At 38.4% G+C, this 25,000-nt stretch overlaps 2 protein-coding genes across 2 annotated transcripts; one reads left to right on the forward strand and one right to left on the reverse strand.

Moving 5' to 3' along the window:
* The first annotated feature begins 340 nt into the window (after nucleotides 1-340).
* unc-45 (unc-45 myosin chaperone) lies at nucleotides 341-10,555 on the forward strand. Its single transcript, XM_027369605.2, has 18 exons — nucleotides 341-695; nucleotides 2,957-3,058; nucleotides 3,227-3,335; nucleotides 3,561-3,736; nucleotides 4,150-4,279; nucleotides 4,794-4,921; nucleotides 5,279-5,447; nucleotides 5,631-5,789; nucleotides 6,006-6,183; nucleotides 6,358-6,523; nucleotides 6,636-6,862; nucleotides 7,022-7,163; nucleotides 7,294-7,550; nucleotides 7,706-7,886; nucleotides 8,094-8,297; nucleotides 8,598-8,777; nucleotides 9,018-9,158; nucleotides 9,423-10,555. Exons 2-18 carry the CDS (start codon nucleotides 2,957-2,959, stop codon nucleotides 9,558-9,560), a joined length of 2,787 nt encoding a protein of 928 aa, XP_027225406.1. The 5' UTR covers nucleotides 341-695; the 3' UTR covers nucleotides 9,561-10,555.
* Nucleotides 10,556-17,272: 6,717 nt separating this feature from the next.
* eIF3m (eukaryotic translation initiation factor 3 subunit m) lies at nucleotides 17,273-24,672 on the reverse strand. The gene is made up of 8 exons (XM_027369607.2): nucleotides 24,549-24,672; nucleotides 21,254-21,436; nucleotides 20,847-20,944; nucleotides 20,473-20,697; nucleotides 20,144-20,291; nucleotides 19,733-19,850; nucleotides 18,466-18,609; nucleotides 17,273-17,708 (listed from the first exon to the last, which is right to left on the reverse strand). Exons 1-8 carry the CDS (start codon nucleotides 24,588-24,590, stop codon nucleotides 17,509-17,511), a joined length of 1,158 nt encoding a protein of 385 aa, XP_027225408.2. The 5' UTR covers nucleotides 24,591-24,672; the 3' UTR covers nucleotides 17,273-17,508.
* Nucleotides 24,673-25,000: the final 328 nt, after the last annotated feature.

Genomic DNA, 25,000 nt, shown 5'->3' on the forward strand with positions numbered 1-25,000 from the left:
TTAACATACCCACCCACCCACCCCCAAAATAGAAAGCAACAAGAATAGAGTACAACAACAACAATACAGGCGTTAGTATCATTATTGCTATTATTGCCATTATCATTTTATAAAATACCATCGCATAATCCCATACAAGTGTATTATAAAGGGGGTATCGAGCACGGTACCCCACCTACCTCCCCCCAAAAAATATTAAAAAGCAACAAGAATAGACTACAACAACAACAACAATAAAGGTATGATTATCATTATTGTTATTATGATTATTATATTACAGAATACCATCGCATAACCCCATACAAGTACACTATAAAGGGGGTATCGAGCGCCACCGATCAGCTGTTCCCGAGGTGTTCCGTCAGGAGATCGTCGAAGCAGCGAGAGAGACAACGTGTGGCCGCCTCTCATGTTTAAAAATAACCCCTTCTGAAAGTTTCCTTTTACACCGGAAGAACGTTCTGGGACCTTCCATGTGGGGGGGTTATTTATACAGTTCGAGAAGGGGAAGAGGAGACCTTGTGGAGGAGTACGTTGAGTAGTTAGAAAGGAGTTTTAGTGTGGAAGAAGAAGAGGACGTGAGAAGAGACTCTTGGAGAGGAAATTGCTTCGGTTTTTTCCGATTTTGACGGCTTTTGATTTGAGGTTTTTGCTGTCTTCTGAAGTCTTGAGCTTTGGAGAATAATTTTGCAAAGGTGAGGGGCATTTTTGTGTTGTATTTGACGTGTTTTGTGTGATAATTTAGTCGAGGTTGAAAAGGTGTTCATATCTTTTTTATTGTAGTTTAGTGTAATTATTTGTGATGTTTTATCATTCTTTTTGTGTATTTAAGTATTTTATTGATTATATCTGTTGAATAAAGATAATTGTATATGAATTCGGGTGTTATATGGGGTTCAATGAAGAGCAGTTGGTCAATGACCTACATTGGGCATATACCTTGTTGAAATCTTATACCCTGTTCAGGTTTTGCATTTTGGAGAATTGTGAAGTATTTGAGCAGACTTTTATTGACCCTAAAGACACAATTTGGAAATTGGTTAAAAGAGTGAGTGTATATTGTTAAAGAAAGAGGGTGATTATCCGGAGGTCTGTTGTGATGCTATAGGTTCCATGCTCTTCGGCACTATGGCAAAGACCAATAGATCTTTACCATGTATTATATTTTGGTGTTGGAGATTGGATTGGTTTCACGTTAAGTGAGAAATTGCCAGGCAGGTCTGTAAATTTGACCTTGCCATAGATAAATTTAATTGAGGATTATTGACCTTTGCTAGTATGTGTGGAGGCCACGACTTCTTTTGCATACAAATTACTGAGAGTGACACACAGATAGAGAGAGATGGACACAACCATCTTATTGAGTGTAAAGAATATATATTCGTAAACAACAAAGGAATAGCTGCAGCAGCCTCACATCTACTGCGAAATGCTGAAAATATTCGCTGCATATCACTGCTCAGAGACAAAGTCCACAACATCCACACACCGCCAGAGTTCTTAATGACTGTTTTCAATAAGTTGGCATGAAGTGCTAATAAAGAGTGGGAGGTACAGGGTGGCTCACCCCCCTGTCTAGGGAATGAATATAAGGAAGGAAAGGTTGGGTTGGGTTGGGTTTTTCGGTTCGCATGATACCCTGGTTTTGGGACTTAGTCTCTGAAGGGTGCATCACTCTTGGTAGCAGTTACATTTCTCTTGAGAAGTAGATTCATAGGCTAAACTTCAGTCGGCACAGATTGTATTTTCATACATATCAGTTTTGTATTTTGTATTCTCCGTTACCATTTGATTTATACTTCTTTCACTTTGTATGGTCCTATTCTGGATATTTTAAAGAAATAGGTGTAGTAACTGATCTTGGTTATGATTATTGTAAATAATGATACTGTATATTTTTATTTAATGATCGCACTTAGGAAAAATCTAAAGACATCGTCAGATAGAGAGTTACAGCCATACTCACTACTATTTGAAATAATCTACATAGGCAAAGAATAATGAAGGAAAATAAAATGTTAAAAATGCTCTTGCGGAGACCAAGGTGACTGGTTGGAATTCCAGCCTCAGTTAAGGAAATAGGCTACAGGGATAAGTTAGGGATATGTTTAAAAAAGTTCATATGGTGATGTTTGAGTATTCCTATGACTACCTTTGATTTTGTTCGCTGGAGTAATAGGGACTTAATCCCATAGGTGTGTGGTCACTTTGTAAACAGTTACGGATGATAAATATCCCAAATATAGAGAATGCATTGAAAAAAGAACAGTATTAATATAATTAATCTTTATGGTGTGGACACACTTAGTTAAGACAAAGTGAATATGATATTCTTATAGAAGACAAAAAGTTGCAGTTGTTGGTACAAGAAATAATCTGCAGACATGAACGGTAATGTCACAAAATAAAGTAAAGTATTGTGGATGGCACCACTCTCAGCCTAAGTCCACTCAGTGCTCCCGAGTTTCAGCTTAATCTCGTTGTGCATACTGAGGTGAAGACAATGTTTCCCAGGAAGTGTTTAGGGATAGAATCCCCCATCAACATTCCCTATAGGCAGTGCCTGAAGGGTACGCCCAGTCATGGCAACTTAGATTGACAAATAAATTTCGTGATGTGGACTTGGGGACTTGATGTGTTCGTACTGTAAAGATTTACCATGAAACTTTATTCTCATAGTACTCAACAAAGTATTATATGGATTGATAGGAATGGTGTATAAAATATTGAGAGCAGCATATTTGTTTTTGGTAGTTAATGCTGACTTTCTGTTTGTTATTTGGGTTCTTGTGTAATGTATATAATATAAATAAATAGATAGGTTTACAGAGTGATAGATACCTGGTACCATTACATATATAGTATTTACATCATCTTGTGCATGTACCTACAATACCATTCGTAATGCTCTGACATTCTCTCAATTAATATATTCTCATTAAAACTTTCTCAACAGATGCCAGAAGGAGACAAGCCAAATCCTTTAGAACTGAAGGAGCAAGGTAACCAAGCCTACAGAGATGGAGATTACGACAAGGCAATCGCGAAATACACAGAGGTAAATTATGTAGTCTTTGAATGGTTTTCTGAAAATTGCTCTTTTGTAGCTGAAAGATGATTATATGTAAACTATTTTTGTGATTATTACTAGTATATTATGTTGTTGGATATTGTACATTATATATTCTCAGAATCATCTTATTCTTACATATTGCAATTTTTTCAGGCTTTGTCCCTCAGTGACTCAAAGGACCAACCTGTATTTTACAAAAACAGAGCAGCAGTATACTTGAAGATTGATGACTTTGAAAATGTCATTAAAGACTGCACAAAATGTAAGTAAAAAAAAAAATATTGAGAATTGCATTGATTATTTTATTAGGATAAAGACTGTTTTTTGTTTATTTTTTCTTGATTTTATAAACTAAAAAAAAAAAAAAGAAGTTTGTGAACATTTCTACATTCCATAAATTTCTCATGACAAATTCCCATAAACGACTTCTCATAAAACCAGTTTCCACTTCTCATGATTAACGCATCTTATCTTTCATGACCTTCAGGCCTGGAATTATCCCCCAAAGACCCCAAGGCCTTGTTCCGCCGAGCACAGGCCTACGAAGCAGAAGAATTGTACGAGAAGGCTTATGCGGACGCCAGAGCACTCCAAGTTGTTGACCCCAAGAACAAAGAAGTCCAGACGATGCTCGAGAGGTTGCACAAGATTATCCAAGACAAAGTGAGTGGAATGGGATGATCATGATGATGATGGGGATAAGAATAATGATTGGTAAAAGAAAAAGAATGGTGATGATGATGAGTTGTAATGATAGTGATTGTTATTAGTGATGATGATGCTAATGATTATTTATTATGATTATGATTGTTATTAGTAGTATATTGGTAGTAGTACTTTTTATTGTTATCATTATTATTATTTTTTTTTATTATGATTATGATTTTTTGGTATTGTAATCATCATTATTGGTATTGTTATCAGTTTTATTTTATTTATTTTTTTTGGTCTTTTTGAATATTATATAGTATTGGTATCATTTATTTTATTTTTAGTTGACAAAAGCCATTCATCTTGTTTCTAACTGAAAGTGGGCGAACTTTTGAACAAAACTGAATGCGTTTCTACTCTTGCAGATTGAAGAAACCACAAAGACAACGGGCAAGGTGAACCAGCTCTTTGAAATTCTTTTTGACCCGTCACAAGAAACAGAGAAGAGGGTGACCAGCGCAAATAACCTCGTGGCTTTGGCGAGAGAGAGAGCAGGTAATGCGATTCAGTGTATAGCCTTTGGTTGAAAAAAGTCCACTCTCATATAAAGACTTGTTTATAATGGGTGTTGAAGGAGGTGTTAATGAGAGTGCATAATGATTAGAAAAAAAAAAAAAAAAATGAAATGATAATTTTCCATAAAGAGTAGGAATTATTGTTTTGGTAATGTGATTAGTAGAAGATAATTTTGATGGATTCGAGAGCACCTAAGTGTAAAGAGCGGTACACGTCCTTCCCTGTGAAATTATTGTTTGTAATTTGTATATTTACTTTGTTTTCATTGTGTAAATTAATTGGCATCCATATGTTTGTGTATGTGACTTGAATTACCTCATATTAAGAGCAGTTCAATATGTAAAGTTTTTGTAGGTTAATAGATTTTTTCTTTTTTTCTTTTTCTTTCTCTCTTCCATTCCTTCTTTCTCTTCATTGTTAATAAATTTAGTAATAGCATCATTTTTTTTTTTGTGTGTGTGTGTGTGTGATTTTTTTTGTTTTTCTGTTTTAGGTTGTGACTTGTTGATAAAGCAAGGCATTTTGGCCCGTGTGGTGCAGATGTTGAAGTCGGAAAAGAATGCAGAAATTAAGCTGGCTTGTACTCGAGCTTTTTCGGAATTCTGCAAAGATCTTGATAGGGTAACTACTGTTTTTTTTTTCTTTTCTTTTCTTTTCTTTTCTTTTCTTTTCTTTCTTTTTGCTTTCTTATGTAGTTGATTTTTTTCTTTTTCCTTTTTTTTTTTTTAGTTCATTCTCCCCCCCCCAGTTTTTCTGATTTACTTTCATAACATCATATTCTTTTTTTATGTGTTCAAATTTTTTCCCCCTTTTTCTGTTTATATTAAACAGCTACAAATAAAGATGGATGCTACAGCCCAATCCTTATAGTTGTTGTAATATTAGAAGTTAGCTGAGAAAGATTAATTGATAAAGATGAACCCAACTGAATAACCAGCAGTTACTGTTCATTGTCAAAAACAACTTGTCTTTCCGCAGGCTAAGATGATACTGACGGAGGTAGGCATCCCATGGTTTTTAGACCTCATGAACAGCAAGGATGAGGAACAGGTGAACGCCACACAGTACGTGTTCCAGACGTTACTGAACACCCTTGCTGGCATGAACATCAAGAAGGGAAAGAAAGCCGATAATGCTCTGCTTGGAGGTATGGGGTTCTGTTGATTGTCTCTTTAATGTGGATGTTTATGGACGTATGATGTGTGTCTGAATTTTGTTTTTGTTTGGTGCCATTGGTGTGTGTGTATTATATTTTGGTATGGTTTTGATGGTTGAACTGAATGATTAAATATTTGATTTATTTGAAAATAATTATTCTTGTTGCTTTCAGAAAACAAGAAGGAGATTGACAGCTTGATGGTGGTAATGATGACAACTATCACCAAGAGTACAATAACCGGCCGTTGTCGAGATGCCATCATTGAGCTTGTGCTGAAGAACGTTGAATATGACCGCCTTAACTGGGGCGACAAGCTGATAAGGATGGGAGGTATGTAGTGATGCTAATGTGTGTGTGGTTCACTGAAATATGAACTTAGTTTTGTGGGGGATAGGTTTATGGCTTTTAGGGTTTATGAGTCATGTTAAGAATGTGGTGGATGGAGTAAGTATTAGATATTTTCAAGTGGTTTGAGTTTTTCTGTTCTTTTCTTTTCTTTTCTTTTTTATGTGTTGTTGTACTGCAAAGTAATTTTCCTTTTTTCAGGCGTTGAGAAGCTGTTGGATGTAGCATCTGAGCTGAAGGAATTCAACTATGAAAGTAGTATTGAGATCACTGAAAACACACAGATGACCACAGCCATCTGTCTGTCAAAGGTTTATGATACACAGTACTGCGACAAGGATCGGCAAAACTTCATTGACATTGTTGATGAGTACATCAGGTAAGGCATCTTTCAAGTTTACCCATGATAAAGTCAATTTAGTCTTTTACTTTAGTTTGAACATTTCAAGTAGGGGGCATATAGTCCCATATGAACATTGTGTTTTTTTTTTTCCTTTCTTTCCACATTCTTTGAGGAAACGGCCTAAGCATTCATGAAATGTAACTCTTCCAGACTGCGCCTTCTGACTCCTGATGTAGAGTCGAAAGTACGCATTGCTGTCATTCTTACAACACTGCTCCTGGGCCCCCTGGATGTTGGCAACAGGTTCATTGCACGTGAGGGAATTTTGGAAATGCTGCTTGTCATGGCCAACACTGAAGAAGTCATGCAACAGAAGGTAAGAAGAAAGTTGAGAGAGGGAAATTTACTCTTTTTTTTTTTTTTTGTCTGATAGAGGATAGTAATACACTTTTTGAGAATTTCCAATATAACTTTTCGTATACCAACAGGTTGCTTGTGAGGCCCTGATTGCTGCCGCCTCCAAGAAGGACAAGTGCAGGACCATCATCTCCCAGGGCACAGATATCCTGAAGAAGCTTTACAACAGCAAGAACGACTCCATCCGAGTTCGTGCTTTGGTCGGTCTGTGTAAGCTTGGCTCCATGGGAGGTACGGATGCCTCTATGAAACCATTTGCTGAGGGCGCTTCCTTGAAGCTTGCAGAAGCTTGCAGAAGGTATGTGTTTTGTGAAAAAGGCCAGCTTGGTGAACTTAATTTTCTGTTGCTTTAATGTGTTTTATAAAAAGCTAAATACTTTTAGCTAATATATTTTTGAATATTTGTTACAGTATATATATTTTTTCTGTTCAATCTTATTTTTTCTTCTCTTTTCAGATTTCTTGTCAACCCTTCAAGAGACAAGGACATGCGCCGTTGGGCTTGTGAAGGTCTTTCTTACCTGACGCTAGATGCTGATGTTAAGGAGAAATTTATCACTGATACCAATGCCATTCGATCCATGATTGAATTGGCCAAGGTATGTGTGCTCCAGATCTAGAGAAATGAAAAGGAAGAGAGTTCTGCTGTTTTTATAATTATTTTTATTATCATTCCTTTTGCTTAAAAAAAGGACTACATAATAAATACTTGTCTTTCACCTTTTCCAGACTGGAGACCTAAATTGCTTGTATGGTGTCGTAGCAACATTTGTGAATCTCTGCAATGCCTATGATGAACAGGAAGTGATTCCTGAGATGGTTGAGCTTGCCAAGTTTGCCAAGCATCACATTCCTGAGAAACATGACCTTGATGACGAAGATTTTATTGACAAGCGTGTGAGGATTCTGGTCGAGGAGGGAGCTGCATCTGCTCTTGTTGCGCTGAGCAAGACTGACAGTGAGAATTCCAGGGAACTGATCTCTAGGTACAGTGTTTCAAAACTTCTGATTTTAAGAACGGCCATCGTTTAGTATTATTAGGTGATACCATTAGACTTGTAATTTCCCTGATTGTCCAAGTGAATGGAGACTGAATGGGTAGAATTTTAAAATTTACTTTCCTTTGTCTCTTGCATTACAGATTGTTCAATGCGTTCTGTAAGGATCAGGAAAATCGTGGCTTGGTAGTACAGCAGGGAGGTACGAAGGCCTTGCTGGATCTGGCTGCCAGCGGTACAAAGAAGGGCAAAACTTGCGCTGCTCAAGCACTCAGCCGAATTGCCATTTCAATCAACCCTGAAGTAGCCTTCCCTGGCCAGAGAGTAAGTATTAGATTGTAGATTGCTGCATATAAAATAGTGCTAGTTTTATTTCTCTCACATACAGTGCTTCAAAGCCCCCAAAATTATAGATTTTAATGTTAATGGTGCTAGAATAAATTCTTTGCTAAAATCAGCTAATCAGTGAATAATAAAAAAAAAGATATATTCAAATTCAGACAGCTTACTTAAGTTATCATAATTTTCCAGGCATATGAAGTGGTTCGCCCCTTGCTGAAACTGCTTGACATTGAATGCTCTGGTCTGGAAAATTTCGAGGCTCTTATGGGACTCACAAACATCGCTGGTATGTCCGAGTCGGCCAGAAAGCGAATCATCAAAGAGAAGGGATTGCCGCTTATTGAGCATTATATGTTTGAGTTCCATGAAATGATTCGCAGAGCAGCTGTTCAGGTATTTTTCCTCTTCTTTTAGTGTAAATGTGCACAAGAATTATTCTGGAAAATAGTGATTGTGAATATCCATTAAAAGTATTTGTTTATTTCATAAAGTGTATATTAAACATCTGGTAGAAACTTTTCTTCTTTGTAGTTATAAGTATGCGAATGCAATAAGTTTCAGGTTTGAGAATATTGCTAATGTGCAGTGCCAAGTCAGAACTAAGGCTAATTAGCTGTTTAGGAGTTAATTAACTGAAAGGACACTTGCATTATTGTCTTGATGATAATTAACCCTCATAATTCATTCTTCCAGTGCATGACAAATCTCTGCGCATCGCCGGACGTAGTCAAGATTCTGGAAGGCAAAAACGACAAATTTAAGTACCTGTTCCTCTGCACCTCGGATGAAGATGTGGAGATCATCAAGGCTGCCAGTGGAGCTCTTTGCATGGTCATGTCGGTGTCTCCAATCTGCTTGAAGAAGGTGTTTGATGTGAGTAGCGGATCTGTCTTAGCCTTGCCTTTCTTTCTTCATATTTTTTGTCTTGATGGTGTCCTTTTTACTTTTAGGCCCTGTGAGAAATTTAGATATTATTCATATGGTGTGGGGCCTTCTCAGTTGAAAATTGTTTAAATAATTTTCATTGCTGTTTTTATCCCATTTAGTTTTTCTTTTAGCTTCACCTTACTCTAATATTTGGACTTTTTTTTTCCCCGTCTCTCATCAAAAAAGGCCAAAGATTGGGAAGAGATTCTGGAATTCCTCCTTTCGCACAAAGACCCAGAAATCCAGTATCGCGGCACCATCATAGTCAACCTCCTGATATCCTATGACAAGTACATTGCAGAGAAAATCATCGATACTCACTGTAAGGTAGGTAATGCGTTATTGGGGTGGGAAACGCTTCTACAATTTGGTAGAAGCCGCTGCTGTTCGAGATCCTGGTAGTAATGTGACACATGCGTTTTTATTTTTGTTTATTCTTTTGAACTGAATATACTATCTTTTACTGTTATTGATTGAATAATGAGTCACTCCCTTCTCTCCTCTCTCCTGCATTATCTAATTTTAAGAATTTTAAAGTTTTCTTGTCACTAAAAAATTCTGTAATGATGTATTTTTCTTCTCACTCAACAGACTGCGTTAGAGGCCATTGCCAAGATCGATAACCCGGAATTCGTCCTCCCCAAGGCGAGAGAATACGCCATCGACTCGCTAAAGATGTGTTCTCACGAGTGGAAATTAATTAAGGATCCTTTAGCACCTGAAGACTAAGACGATTGTTATATAAGGGTTAAGAGACATTCATGAAAGAAAACTTTGTTGAAAGTTGATTATTTACATCTTTCTGCATTCTTATACTTTTATACAATTATAGATTTACAGGAGGGAGAAAGTGCATTGATTTTTTTATATTATTGTGATCTCCCATTTAGAGTTAACAAGCAATTGTACTTAACCATTCTTTTACAATTTTTTATTATTTTTTCCTTCCCTCCGCCAAAAAAAAATGTATATAGCTTTTTATGTATGTTGAACGAATGCATTGTAGAACCTCTGTATACAATAACCTGGGGACCAAAAACCCCTTTTGACAGTCATTATTGTTTGACTACCTGAAATTTTACAATATTTGTCATTGTATGGACTGCAAGGGTTTTTGCAAGAGATCATTGAAAAATACTAGGTCATTTACTAGCTGTTTTTATACTTTGCAGTAGTTATTAGTTATATTATTTCTACTTACAGACAATAGTAGTTTAGCATTTTTGTCACTTTGGTTTTCGCATTACCAAATAGTTATAGGTGATCTGTCTTAACTGCATACCTGATGTCTCATTTGCGTAGGCAATTGTATATATATATATTTGTATTCTGGTTTTCCCAAAAGAGCTTTAAAAGTTTGCCGTTGATAGATAGGTTTTTCCTTTTATCTAATAATGGTATTTTGGTTATCAAAGGGTTGAGAATATGCGAGGTTCTGCCATAATGTAGATTTCTGAAGCTGTTGCTGTAGAAGTGAATGATAGAAAATATGTAAGTCGTGTTGAGTGTAGGCTTTTAAATCTGGCATTTTCATACCTATTTATATCAAGTGTAGTGTAAGAGGATATTTGATTGTTTGATTTTATAATATCAGATGTTATACTATCTGTATTATGAATCTTTGGTGCTTCCTGTATGACTGTATTTAGCTTGTGCCTTATTTGATATTAAATATGTTGAAACAGAGTAAATTGTTTGTATATTTAATAAAAATGTGGATTGTTTATTCCTTTTAGTTTCTCTCCTATTTACATCTATTATGTAATTAATAGTTTAAAGATATAATGAACACTTGGTTAATTACTAATATTTGGTGTAATCAATAATTTAATGCACTAATATATCATGAGCATTTAGTTAATCCTGTTACTGGTTCACCTGTTCTAGATGGATGGAGGATTCGCAAAACAAGAAAAATTATCCTGATGTATTTCTAAACTAGATTCACTATTTTGCTGTAGCCGTTTATAATACGAGTTTACCCAGGAAAGTAAAAATTACATATGATAGTAATGATGAAGGGAAGAGTAGCTGTACGGAAACATAAACTACCTACGAGGAAATAATTCAGTAAGGAGAAAGACTACAAAAATAATGAACTGTGTGCTAAAAGGCAAGGATAATTATTGTAATGTGTAAATTCTTACCCGTATAAAAACATTGATACACAACAAAGTAAAGCATTCTTAAAAAGTTAAATATGTACTGGGGAGAACCGTCATCTATATAGGTCAAAGTAAGTAAGTAATAATGACATCAAAATTCATATAGCACCATGGTTTTGTATTGTATTGGGAGGGTTTTTAAAGTTCTCTATTAGAGTTAAAATGTCTCGTTTTGACGGTCATTTATTGTATGATAGTATAGCATTTAAAGGAGTAGAAGGAGAGGGTAGATTGGGTAAGATAGGTATTGGTGTAAAGAAGGTCAAGGACAATGGATGGTTAGATCAAATGAAGGATATTTATTCGTCTGAGGAAGGAGAATAAATTATCCACAGAAAAGGTGGGGGATTCTGTAAGGATGTCTGACAGGTTGGGGGGTCGGGGAAGAAGGGATATGTGAGGGAAAGTAAGGGTACGGGCTTTGGCAAAACAAGGGCAGGATATTAGGATATGTGGGACAGAGATAAGGACATTGCATGTAGGGCATAAAGGTAGGTTAGAGGAATGTGACATGAGGTGTGAGTGAGTGATTCTGGTGTGGCCTATTCGTAAGTGGGCAAGGGCAGTTTCCCAACGTCTGTTTTGATGGTATGGAGCTGACCAAGGGGAGATAGAGGGTTTTATGGTTTGGAGTTTGTTGGTGTACAGACCTGACCAAAAAGATTGGAAAGTTTTGAAGTGGGGGTAGTAGTCAGTGGCTGGGATGTGTGAAAAGCAGGGTTGGTGACTTAAGGGCAGGGCAGCAGATCGTGCCAAGTTATCTGCTTTTTCATTGCCGGGAATCCCAACATGTCTGGGTATCCAGCAAAAAGTCACTGCTTTCTGTCGTGTAGGGTGTATGGATTGTATGAGTGATATTGAGTTACGTAAGTCAGTGAAGATGGTGAAGGATGAAGAAGAGATGGAAGATATGCATTGAAGAGCAAAGAGGATAGCATATAGTTCTGTTGTAAGGACACTTGTTTCAGGTGGAAGAGAAAAGCTGTGTGTCTGAGAGGGAAAGACTACGGCAAAACCAGCACCTCAGCTGGATTTAGACCCATCAGTATAGATATGAGTGCTAGAGGAGTGACTAGAGATATGAGCAAGGAACTGTGTGAGAAGGATAGAAGGTGGAATGTTTGACTTTGGTAGATCAGAGAAAATAGAGGAGCACTTATAAGAGACAGGTACTAGCCAGAGAGGGAAAGTTTGGGTAGAAAGAGGAAGAGTTCAGAGATGAGGAAAGGATGAACAGGAAAGAAGAGCATCCATACAAACAGGGAAAGGGACATGTAAACATGGAGAGGAAGAGAAGATACGAAGAAGTGGTTGAGGGACAGTTAGTTTGGAGAGAGAAAATTGGTGAAAGTGAGCATTACTTCTTAGGAACAGAAGAGCGTGGCGTCTAGAGAGGGATGGTAGTCCATATTCAATGTATAGGCTCTCAACTGGAGAGGATCGGAAAGCTCCAAGGCCTAGGCGGAGACCGCAACGGTGGATGGGATCAAGGAGAGAGAGAAGAGAGGCAGAGGCAGAAGAATATATGTGGCAACTATAGTCAAGGGTGGAGAGGATTAGGGTAATATGGAGATGAAGGAGTGTTTTGCGGTCTGATCCCCAGGATAGGTGGGAGAGGGTTTATAATAGTCGGAGGCGATGGCGGGCTTTTTCTTTAATAGAAAGGATATGATCCCGCCAAGATAACTTCAAGTAAAAAATAACTCTAAGAAACTTGCGGGATTGTATTGGGTTATTATAAAGGAGGAGTGAAGGTTGGGAGCCTATATGTGAACGAGAGAAAAGGATGGAGAAGGTTTTACAGGTAGAGAAATGAAAGCCATGGTTGGTAGCCCAGGAAGAGATTGATGTTATTGATGGAGAACTTTTATGGAACGGTCGGAGGCGAAGATGGCTAGATCATCTACATACAGTGATGAACGGACTTTTGGTGGTAAAGCGGAAACTAATCCGTTTACAGCTATGAGGAACAGTGTGGTTCTCAGTACACTGCCTTGTGGGACACCTTCATATTGAGGAAAAGAGGGGGAAATGGAAGAGGAAAATCTGACACGGAAGGTATGGTCAGAGAGGAAGGATTTTATAAAAAACACCCATGTTTCCAGGTATTCCGTGGAGTTAAAGCTGCTGTTGTATATAGTGCCGCCAAGTAATATCATATGCTTTTTTGAGATTGAAAATTACAGCTAATACTGACTCGTGGCGTGCAAATGCTGAAGTGATTAATGTTTCTAAATAGACTAGTGTGTCAGCTGTGCTTTTGCTCTGACGAAATCCGAATTGATTTGGTGAAATTATTTTGTGGTATTTTAGGTACCACATTAGTTTATCATCCTTTCCATTAATGTTCATAGGCAGCTTGTAAGGGCTATGGGGCGCTAGTTTTGGGGAAGAGTACCTGTTTTTGTGGTATTTTAGGTACCACATTAGTTTATCATCCTTTCCATTAATGTTCATAGGCAGCTTGTAAGGGCTATGGGGCGCTAGTTTTGGGGAAGAGTACCTGTTTTGTTAGGCTTCAGGAAAGGTAATACTATGGCTTCTCTCCAGTGGGGAAGAAAGTTTCCAGTCATCCACATATTATTGAATATTGAAAGAGGGAAGGATACGGAAGTAGGAGAAAGGTGTCGTAGCATATGGTAATGTATACCATGTGGGCCTTCATGGGTGTTGCGTTGTGGAGAGGCCTAGGGCGAGGTAATTGAGAGAGCCCTAGGCCCTGAGCAGACAGGAGAATTAAACTCGTTGCTGAGAAGACGATGAAGAGTGTGTATTTTTGGCGAGAAATGCAGTATAAATACAAAAGGGACAAAGTAACACTGCTGTGCCGTTTGTGGCTGAGTGTGCTGATTGGCCGACGGCTGCATCCTTATCTTCCGCGTCGCGGCGAATCAGCGCTGCGGACCTCGCCACGCTTGCCTGCCGGCTGACTCGGCGTTGGGGCAATTATGCTGAGCGAGGAGCGCCGGTGCTGAGTGAGGCAATCAAGCAGAGCGAGACAGCGCCGGCGCGGAGGTGATTGTGGCGTCCGCCACAGCGTCATGACTGAAGTGCATTCATTATAATATTCTGTAGATGATAGGGAGAAGGAGATAGGAGAGCGCTCTTTGTCTGACTTTAAGGAAGAGAAATGAGGAGAAAGATGAGAGCCACTACTGACTTGGCTAAAAAAGGCACCAAGTTCAGTAGCTACTTGAAGAGGGTCAGAGATGAGGTTATTATGAATATGGAGGACTGGGGCAGGATGAGGAGGATGTTTTCGGGATAACTTATGGATCCGCCGCCAGACTGCAGAGATTGGTTTGGAGGATGTTATGGAGGATACATTGTTTTGCCAGCTGTTTGTCATGGAGTTACGGATTGTACGGCGATGGTGGGCTGATGCTTTTTTAAAGGATATGAAGGCTGTTAGTTGACTGGGGGTGCCTTTCTTGTGTCGGTAGCTATTCCAAGGTGCGCGCTTCAGACGAAGTGCTTTCGTACATTCAGGATTCCACCATGGAACACATTTTGAGGTGTAAGGTCGGGATGTTCGAGGGATGGTTATATAGGCTGTATTTAGAACGTTAGTTGTGGATTATTGGAACATTTCTGAGGTGGTAAGAAGGATGATGGAGGAAGTTCAAGAGTAGAGAGAGAGGTAAGGGTATTCCAGTCTGCTCTGTCAAAGCACCAGTGACGGGGGTTTGGGAGCGGGATATAGGATGTTGAAGAAAGAAGAATTGGGAAGTGATCACTAGAGTGAAAATTGTTTAGGATAGACCAGTGGAAGTCTATATGAAGGATAGGAGAGCAAAGAGAGAGATATAGGCATGAAAAGGATTGAGTGCATAGGTCGAAGTGAGTGGGACTGTTGGAATTTAGAAGGATAAGGTCAGTTTTAGCTAGAAATTGTTCCAAGGAGCGACCCCTGGTATTGATAATATAGTCACCCCAGAGAGTATGGCGACAGTTAAAGTCTCCAACTATGAAGAAAAGTGGGTAGAGTTGGGAAAGTTAGGTCTCAAATTCTAAGAAGTCAATAGGGAGGGAAGGAGAGAAGTAGACTGAAATGATTGTGATCCAGCGGCGGAGGAAAATCCGGATAACTGTGCAAGGTATAGTGGTTTGTAAAAGAGGTATGCTGTATGGTGTTTTATGATGAACAAGTATGGAAGAAGCAAATATAGAATGAGGGAGTGACACAAAACGGTAGTTGGGAATTGGTACTGGAGGATGTGTGAGGATAGATGGATTGTAAGAGGAGAGATGGCGGAGGTCAGGTCTGTGTGAGCGAAAGCCTCTAATGTTCCACTGCAGCAGAGCCATTGTGGATCATTCTGAAGCGGAAAAGATAATGGGGTCCGTCAGGATGTTGGTAATTTCCCTCTCCATCGTGCACCATGTAGTCGAGCAACTCACTCAAGGTACTCAACCCGTCCACAGGCTCTATCATGGTCTGAGGACAACAGTGTTCCAGCATCTTCCCATTTCAGTCATTGTGACTAGCACAAGGCTGGGTACTTGTAAGATTTGCAAGAACAAATTTAACCATTTTACAAATGGCAGATTTTAACCGCCAATAGTTTGAAAATTTGTACTCACAAAGCCCAACAGGATACCCAGCCCTGCTAGCAGTCCCCATACCCAATGAATTGGCCTGGTGGCATGTATCAACTAACCCTTCCTTTAGGGGTAAGCATCCAAGACTCCCTTCAATTAGGGGGTAAGGATCCAATTCTTCCTTCAAATAGGGGGTCAATTTCCTCAGAAAAGCCCGCGAATAGGGGGTAAAAAAATGGCCATTTCCTTCCATTAGGGGGTGATTTCAAAAGTTGGGAACAAGCATATGTACCCTCTAAATAAGGGGAGTGGGGGGCCGGGAACGCCAGCATTTCTGGCATTGGCAGGGTGGGGGTTGATATGGTCTTACATGGCAAGAAACCCCTCCTATATAGACCTTATGGGGAAGGACGTGTAAACGAAAGGTAATCTTGGCAATATTGATTCTGGACTTATGACTGCTTCTGGGGGGAATATAGTAGCATTGTTCTGATTCAGCAGCATATTCAGTGAGGCAATCGTGCATGTCATTTTTCACAGTCTGTCCAGTCCTTTCCGTAGACAGGGCAACCAACTGAGAAGAGGGAAACAGTTCCAGTACATGTATAAGGGAGAGGTGAGGTAGAACAGGTATAGGTTTGCCAGGGTAGATAATGCTTTGGCTTGAGTCTCAGATGTAACTGATTAAGAGTGAGCGATCACGACGACTACGGAAGAAAACATTGCTAACTTGTTTTTGGAGGCATTGTTGAGAGTAGGGTGTTATCTGAGTGAGGGGCTGTTGGGGGGACTATAAAGTATCGGTCCCATTTGGCTGGTTGAAACGGATTATTCAAAAAGCTTGAGGAAGTGGAATTGTAGAGGGACGAGGGCGGGAGGAAGAGGGAGCGGTGTGAGGTGAAGTTTTATTATGGAGGTCTGGACAATAAGGTTGAAGAGTTGTAATAAGGGAGGTTTGGGTATAATGTGAAGATTGTTCACGAAGTGGGCTGGATGATGTTGGGAGTGAGGATGGGATATCTTCTAAGGGTTGAGTTGGTATCTGGGTAGATGAATCAGGATGGGTTAGGTTGGTAGTATGCGTAGAGGGAGGTGTATTAGTAGTGTTCTGAGCCGTGGTCAATGGGGAGTCAGCAAACTAGAGGATTTAGATTGAGGCTATTTGATAAAGGGGCAAGCCTCAATACCCCTAATAAGGGTACAAAATCTTCATTACTGGCCATGGTAAGCCTGGCTTTATGTGGGGAAGGTAAAAAAAGGTCCACCCCTCAGGGTCCCTGTAAGGGGTAAGGGCTAAAGAATTTACCAAGGAATACCTTGCCCATGGCTCCCTGAGGCCGTTCATGATGGGATGAGGTCAGCCTTTCATCCTTTCAACACGGGTCTTACATCTTAGGAGTTAGATAGGGGAAGGGTTGAGGAAGATAAGAAAGAAGGAGAAAAGACCATGCAAAATTTGTTGAGGCAAGGGCTGAGATCCAAGGCAGGGGAGATCTCCCACATTAGGTCCCAGTCTCTGTCTCCTAAGCCCCCCCACGACAACAACGGGCAAGGGATTGGAGGGGCATATAGGTCAAAGCAATTATCAGAAACAAAGGTCAATTAGTGTCTTAACTGCACAGCCTGCATCCGCAAGTCAATTGAATACACCAGATACTGCTTGCAAAAATGTATTCACAATAAACTTATTCATCCAAACAAAATTTTTCAGTAAATGAAGGAAAGTAATAATGCTTTTATTCAATTTGTAAAATCTCTTATTTAATATGTAATCACACTACAGTTGTTATAATTTATAGTTGTCAATGAAAACATGAGTGTTCACATATTTTCCAGAAAAGATTGAAATGTTCACTTAGGGTTTTCAATATTAAACACCTGTAATACCAAAAGTTGTTTTCTTTATTGATTGGTGGCCATTGATAATGAAATAATAAAAAAAAACTTCCGAGTCGACATCAGTTGCGGCATTACTTGGCAGGAACAATCGGCGCCGAGACAATAGCCTGCATAGATTCCTTGACCATGCCGAGCTGCAACTTCCAGCCAGTGAGTGTGTCATGCAGTGCCTGCCACTGGTTCCTACCGAAGGTGCGGTGGACCCTTGAGGTTACGAAGACCTTGCGCTGATTCTGATCCATGCGGGCACTCACGAGCTTGGTCTTCAAAGCTGTGTGGAAATAGTGCATTCATATATTATTTTTCATATTAGAATGCATTTATATAACCCTACATAATACCATTAACCTTCTCATAAAATAATAATGACAAAATAAATAAAAATAAGTAAAACAATAAAATTCCCATTGAAATAAAAATCAAGGCTATTTGAATATTGGATGTGTATTTTGTGACTACTACATGCCATAGCTTGACAGGCACACCAGGTCACACATGCATATCATAGATATAATAAGCAAGGGTTAGTCAGGACTCAGTTTCTTAGTTATTTGATACTTAAGTGATGTAAAATGTGTTTATATTTATAAATGGATTTCTCCAGCCATTGGTGGTGGAACAATCTTCACATTACAGTATGTCCCTGAACTTTGACTAATAAAGATAAAGACTAATAGACTTCATTTCTTTAAAACTTTCACATTTTATCTATTTATATACCATATTACTAACCCCTATATGGCAACTGGTATGGTTGAAGGCAAAGAAATAACATTCTGAATGGAATGAGAGAGGAGAGAGAGAGTGAAGAGTCAATGCCTAAGCAAAATCCATTGTTTACAATAATGAAGGGAATTTAACTTAATCCTTAAGAAATCAAGCTAAAACTATCATTCTGCAGTGATAGTGTTAAAGTTTTCATTTTGTTTAAGAACCCTCTGCTAAATTTTTTACAAGGTATCCTAATAGTCTTTAGAAGTGCAATGTTTTTCTGAAGGTATTAGAAAAAATGCGAGAATCGTGCTTACCTTCGATGATGAATCCTTCAACGTCATTGACATTAAGCTGGAGTTCTTGCATGAGGGTGTCGAAGGTCATTTCCGTCTGGTTTTCTGCCATCTGGATGAAGGTCAACAGCCTCATTTTGCGGACATTGGCATCGTGGTCCAGGCCTGAAGATTGTTGTAAATTTGCGTTAATTCACATTTGTTAGTTTGATGTCTGTACAATGTATTTAAGGATATTACAGTACTTTTCTTGTCAGATAACCAATCTTAATCCTGACAATGCATTAAAGTCAGACCAGTCATATTGCCAGTGGCTGTTTTGACTAATTGTACTGACACCTTCACCCAATGCCTCTATGAACTGAAAGCTAGTAAAGTATATATAATGTTTTTTTTCCATGTCATAACTTATATCAGTAGTGTCACTGAAGTAGATCAATACTATTCCAAGGTTTGAAACTACAGATGATACAATTCAAGTTTTCAATTTGTTTAAGAGCCCTTTCGTAATTTTTTACAAGTTATCCCAATAGTACTTTGGAAGTGGTGCAATATTTTTCTGATGGCTTCTGAGGTGATTTCTACAAATATGACAGTCTTTTGTGCCATTTCCAAGGCATGACCCCCAAGGAAGGTTCACATCAGATTTTTATTTTTCAACTATCAAGTCCAATGGAATAGCAAATACCATTAGGAACGCATTTTCATGTAAGCAGTTTTATCCTATTCTCACCCAACCTAGCCAACTCGATCTAACCCATGCATGTCCTTTGGGTCGCTGCATGTCTACCATCAGATATATAGACAATGGAAATGATAAAAAGTAAAGAATCAATATGTTCTTATGCTTTTTTTTTGCTTTTTTAAAATATATAATCTGACATTTACTAAGAATCTGTGCTGCTATAAATGTTTACGAAGGTAATTCTTTCTGAGATAATCTTGCAATCTTTTAACTTCTTGACAAAAATACATGGACATTGTATTGAAAAATTATTATTTTTTAAAGATTCTTAGAGGCATAAAACTTTAAAAATATCACAAAAAAAGAATAAGAAAGAAAGAAAGAAAGAAAGAAAGAAAGAAAGAAAGAAAGAAAGAAAGAAAGAAAGAAAGAAAGAAAGAAAGAAAGAAAGAAAGAAAGAAAGAAAGAAAGTACTTGTAAAAATTACTAAAAATGTATAGCGCAAGACAGTAGCAACCTCCCAACAATAAATAAATAATCATTAGATCAGACTACAGAACAATCCCTCAATGAATTTGGATCAATGGCCACTCCAATACATACCAATGGAGGAGATGAACTCCTTGTGATTATTGTAGAAGTGAATGTAGCCGGGCAGCTTCTCCGACACAAAGATCGTCAAAAGGTCATGGATAAGTTCTCCTTCCAAGAATTTTACAGGCTGAGGAATGAAAATAATGGTGCTTAGGAAGGATGCAATCTATAAATCTATTTCAAAATAATGATATCAAAGGAAAATATTGCATGGATTTCTTCAACATTCATTTATGGTAAAACCAATTCAACTGGTTTTAGAAAACGAAAATTTTAGAAAACAAACACAGGCCTATACACATATTCTAGGCAAAAGATCACATTATCCATATCATAAACTAATCAAGAAAGACGAAGAAGAAAGCTAAACCAGCTATGCGATCGCCACAACTCTTAACTTTAAACGAACTGGGAACCTACCTTGAGAGTGAGGAGATGGTCCATGATGTATGTGGTTGGGTCAGCCAAGGAGGCAATGATACAGCGGTGGGCGTCTTCACGAGCCTGTGAGGCATTCTCAGTTGTGTAGGTTCCCAGTAGCTCAATCATCACTTTGCTGGCTTCTTCACTGAATTGTACAAGTATATTGTAAAACAAACTTTAATTGGGGTCAAAGTATTAAAAAAAGTATTGAAACAAGAAATGAACAAACATTACATGGCATTAAGCTGCTGCTTAACATAAAAAATGAGAGAATCATAGAAATAGCAAAATGAAGAAAGAAAGAAAACGAAAAAGTCTTTGCTTACCTGTGCTTGTTTGCAATAAGTGTCTGATGCAGCAAGCGAAGAAGCTGTTGCATCTGTTCAGTAGAGGGCGGGGGCTGAGCAGTGTTCAATGTGGTGCGCATCTTCTCACAAGACTGGAATACGGCTGTGATCTGCCCAATCTGGCCCGAGACTTGCACCATTGTGTAGTAGACATGGTACCGAACGCCAAGGTTCTCAGGGAGGGCGTGGAACAGGAGATTTAATCTGTACAAAAATATAACTATCTAAAACCTCTCATCTGAAGGATAACCATTACAAATTTTACAAGACACTTTAGATAAAGAACACAAATAGTATCTGTTCTCAATCCACATAAATACTAAGAGCACAAAAGTAAAATATGTGTGACTTACACACGGAGACAGACGCTGCCTAATCTGTTGGAGGGAGCTTTGGCCAACTTCTCGCAGAAAGCAAGGATGAGGCTTTCTGTCTTCTCTCCAACTGGCACCTGAAATCAACCAGTCAGCATTCCATTACCTCATATGTACCAACACTTAGTAACTCCTGGTTGGTTGTAACTGGATCATATTTACATGGTATGAACAAGTCTTACAAAATTTTACAAGAGGAAAAAGTCAATAAGAACAATCAACTGCTCAATCCAATCTCTGACTCTTGCAAATATTTTCGAGCAATCAGGATCTAATTTTCTGCTCTTTCCACAAAGTCTCATGCTGAATTGACAATAAACGAATGAAATAATTAATCAAAAGCAAATAAGTAATGAGAATAACTGGACCAAAGAACTTCCACTCACCACAATAAGCACAGACACTATGGAGTTGAGAAGTGCCTCCACCTCGACCTCTGTGGCCTCGGAAGAGAAGCAAGTGTCGCACACCCCAATGATCTTGTGGAGGTCATCCTCTAGACCCTTGGGGGAACGCTCCACGGAGATCTCGGCACCCACCTCCTTGAGGTAGGCGCGGAGCTCCTCCACCTGTTGGGAATAAGGGAAAAAACAGATTAGATGGAGGGAATAAGTGATTGGAGAGAGTAAAGGTAAGTGATTAGGGAGTAAATCAATACAATTTGATAAAGTACTTCCTTGTAAGTTTCTGCCAGTGCCTGTGCAAGACTCGCTAAAAAATTGATTAGGGGCTTTGTGACCGTGCACTGCTTCATCTTCACCTCTTTCTCAGTATTCCAGGGTGCACTAAAATACTCAGTACTCTAGCACTATTACTAAAACAAAAATTCATAAAGAATTCCTTCCATATCATGTATGATTCCGGCCTTTAGGTTCCACGCACATTTCACCCATATACAGTAACTCCTCTCTTAACAAGTAAATAGTTAATACAGAAAAGAACTACCCACAATGAGAAACACTAGTGTAATGGTCATAAAGAGAAATATCAAAAGATTTTAGACTGCTAGACATTCCTGATAGTCGCTTGAGGGTTTATAAACATTTACTGTACTTTTTTCTAGAACTGTACCTTTAATATGAATTTTGTGATGAATATATGGTATTCTGTTCATATATGAAAATATATAACTGATAGATTAATAAAATCTGTGATACTTTTTCAATCTATGACATTTTCAATGCAGGCTCCAAACAACAAAATTATCATTACAGGAATATAAAACTCAAAGGAGCTTCTAGATTCTTCTTTCACAGACAAATAATAGATTAATTCAGTTTTAGCTGACGTGGTGGTTTGGAAAAGATCCCTCCGTCAGATAAAACAATTCCTGGCGAGAGCTATTGAAATCAACAGGCCAATACTTTTGGATAGCTTCATGATCCCTAATGCTTGGGACTTGGCAAGGTTTAAGGCATTGTGAACTTAGCTGTCATATTGTAAAGATATGGTATGTAGTATGCATAAAGAGTTGCTGCATATATTGGTTGCAATACAGCATATGCACAGGCTGATGATTGAACTAGGCTGTTTATCATCCATTTCGGAACCAGCCTAAGTTATATCCTGCCACAGGAAGTTTACTAACCTTTTTGCTTTTACACTATCTGGTGCACAGGCAGTCACAATCACTGGTGCTTCTGGTACATATGGTATACAGGTGATTTGAGTCTAGGTTTTACTTTCACTTTTATCTCTTACATGAAGAACAAATCAACACTTACAGTTTACATCAGGGACGTGAAACTCATTTACACCAGGGGGCCACATTTCAACTTAGTATGCAGGCCAGATATTCATGAGTCAGTACAATGAAATGGCCATATTGCTGATGTGGAAACATTGCAGGCTATTTCATACATTACCCAAATATAATAATAGGAGAAAGAAAGAAAAAGAAAGAAAGAAAAAAGTGGTAATCATTCACTCGCAGTGTAACATGAAAGAATCTCTTGTTTTTTTCCATTGCAAAAGACACACGTGAAAATATTAGTAACTGTATATGAAGTGATTGCACTCATCTGACTAATTCCCTATTAGTCCAGCCTCTCTTGGTGATCCATAAATATTGCCGTATGAACCATAAACCTTCCTCACCTAGAGACTTCACCCTCAGACCCTGATTCGATCACCATATTTCCCTATCGAGTACTCTGCTCCCAGACCTCCACCCTATCACCTTGGACTCAATTGCCGCAACCCATTTTCTTAATTTCTCATATTTTTTGCCTTCACAGATTATTTCATATATCAGTGAGCCTCGTTTTTCCCTTTCTTTGTGTGTTGCACAACCATAGATGAAATGGGTATCCACTACTTGCAAAGTCTACCTTGTACCATATGGCTGTTTGAAACTAAAACAAAAATTTGACTGCCTAAAGAAAGAGAAAGAGAAAGAGAAAGAGGGAGAAAAGAGCGCAGAATTCACAAATTTTCACGGATGACTTCTCTGATTACAATCATTTTCGGTATAGTTTCTGCTTCATACAGCCATATGGTACAAGGTAAATCTTGCCTGTAATGGATAAAACATCTGATAATGAGACACTCTTTATCTATGGTATCTCCTCCACCAAAAAAAAAAAAAAAAAAAAAACCACTGTGCAACACTTAATACTCTGGCATACGTTTATAGGGAAAGCTAAGGATATTAGTGAGAAAGGCCAAAATGGCATTCACTCACATATGAAATAATCTGTGCTAGCCAAGAGTAAATACAAGAATGTTAAAAACAGATCACATACAATGTCGTGTGAAGAGTATGTCCAGGGACCCAGGGACAGATCCCCACCCCTTGAGGAATACAACCCCCTGTCAACCTTTCCCTAGTGTCTCCGAAGGGCACTCCCAGTCGTAACAACTTGAACTGTTAGAAAATTTTTGTGACATGGAGCTGGGGACTTTCTTCGACTTAGTAAAAGAAAAGCGAGAGGTGTGCTCACTTCACGAACAATTACCAATACTTTCATACCAGACTGTACAGTATTTTACTTGCGCGGGGAATATTACATTTTTTAACGAGTGGAAAACATAATTTTGTCCACATTTGCTCAAACAGATCTACAGACGGATGGTGAAACAAGTGTGTGGAAAGGTCAAAAGAATTTTATGCCAGAGGATGATTTAAAAAAGAACAAAGTATGCGCAGAAAGTTACCAGAGAACTACATTTGTGCATTTGTCCAAATAATTTTAAAGCATAATTTCCCAAGAAAAAGTACAAGAGATTCACAAATAGTACAGCACAATTAACTGAAACAAGGAACACTATTAACAAGGTCTGAGTGGTGCGTGAAAACTGAAAAAATTACCCTATATTTGAGTAATAAACCATAATATTTGAATAACATACGATAACATGCTGTTCCAAACCCGCCTTCCAACCCTCCTTTCTGCAATCACATAAATAACCATTTTCCTCTTAATTTTACACACTAACAATAATCCTAGCAAGAAAACCAAGAATAAAACCACCAATAAACGAACAAAATCACCACAAAACACCAATTAATTCTCCAAAACCTCACCAACACCCCGGCATTTTTTGACTCGGGAGAAAACCAAATACCCCATAAATTGACAAATAAACCCTTAAAACCCCTTATTTCTCGCCTCTCCCATAAATTCTCACATGCTCTACTACTTTATCTTCCTATCTACGGCCTCAATTCCTTCGTCTTACCTGTGCATTGACATCTATTTCTAAAAATGTGTAAACACTCATGTCTGCGTGTTTTCGTCCCTTGTTGACGGGAGACAGGGACCATTCGCGGTGAAAATAAAGGAAGATTTATTTCATCACGTTTTACTGTTATTTTGATGTGAGATAGGCCCTTTGCTGATATTTAGGGGGTGAATTGATGTTTGTTGAGTTTGATAAGGTGTATTAGTGTGGGACTTGGTGTGTGGATTTGTCCCAAAGTTATGTTTTATGGCTATTATTACTCTCGGTGAAAATAAGGGTTCCGAGAGAGGGGTTCCGAAGCTAAAGGTTTTTAATTATTTTGCTTTCACTATATTCCACATGTTGAAGGATGTTTATAAAATTCGGTTTAGTTAAATACTCTTTAATTTTTCTATAATATAACATGAAAATAACCCTTAACTGTATTATGTACACAATAGCACATTCTC

Source organism: Penaeus vannamei, chromosome 4 (assembly GCF_042767895.1).
Source record: "Penaeus vannamei isolate JL-2024 chromosome 4, ASM4276789v1, whole genome shotgun sequence".
NCBI classification, from domain to species: domain Eukaryota; kingdom Metazoa; phylum Arthropoda; class Malacostraca; order Decapoda; family Penaeidae; genus Penaeus; species Penaeus vannamei.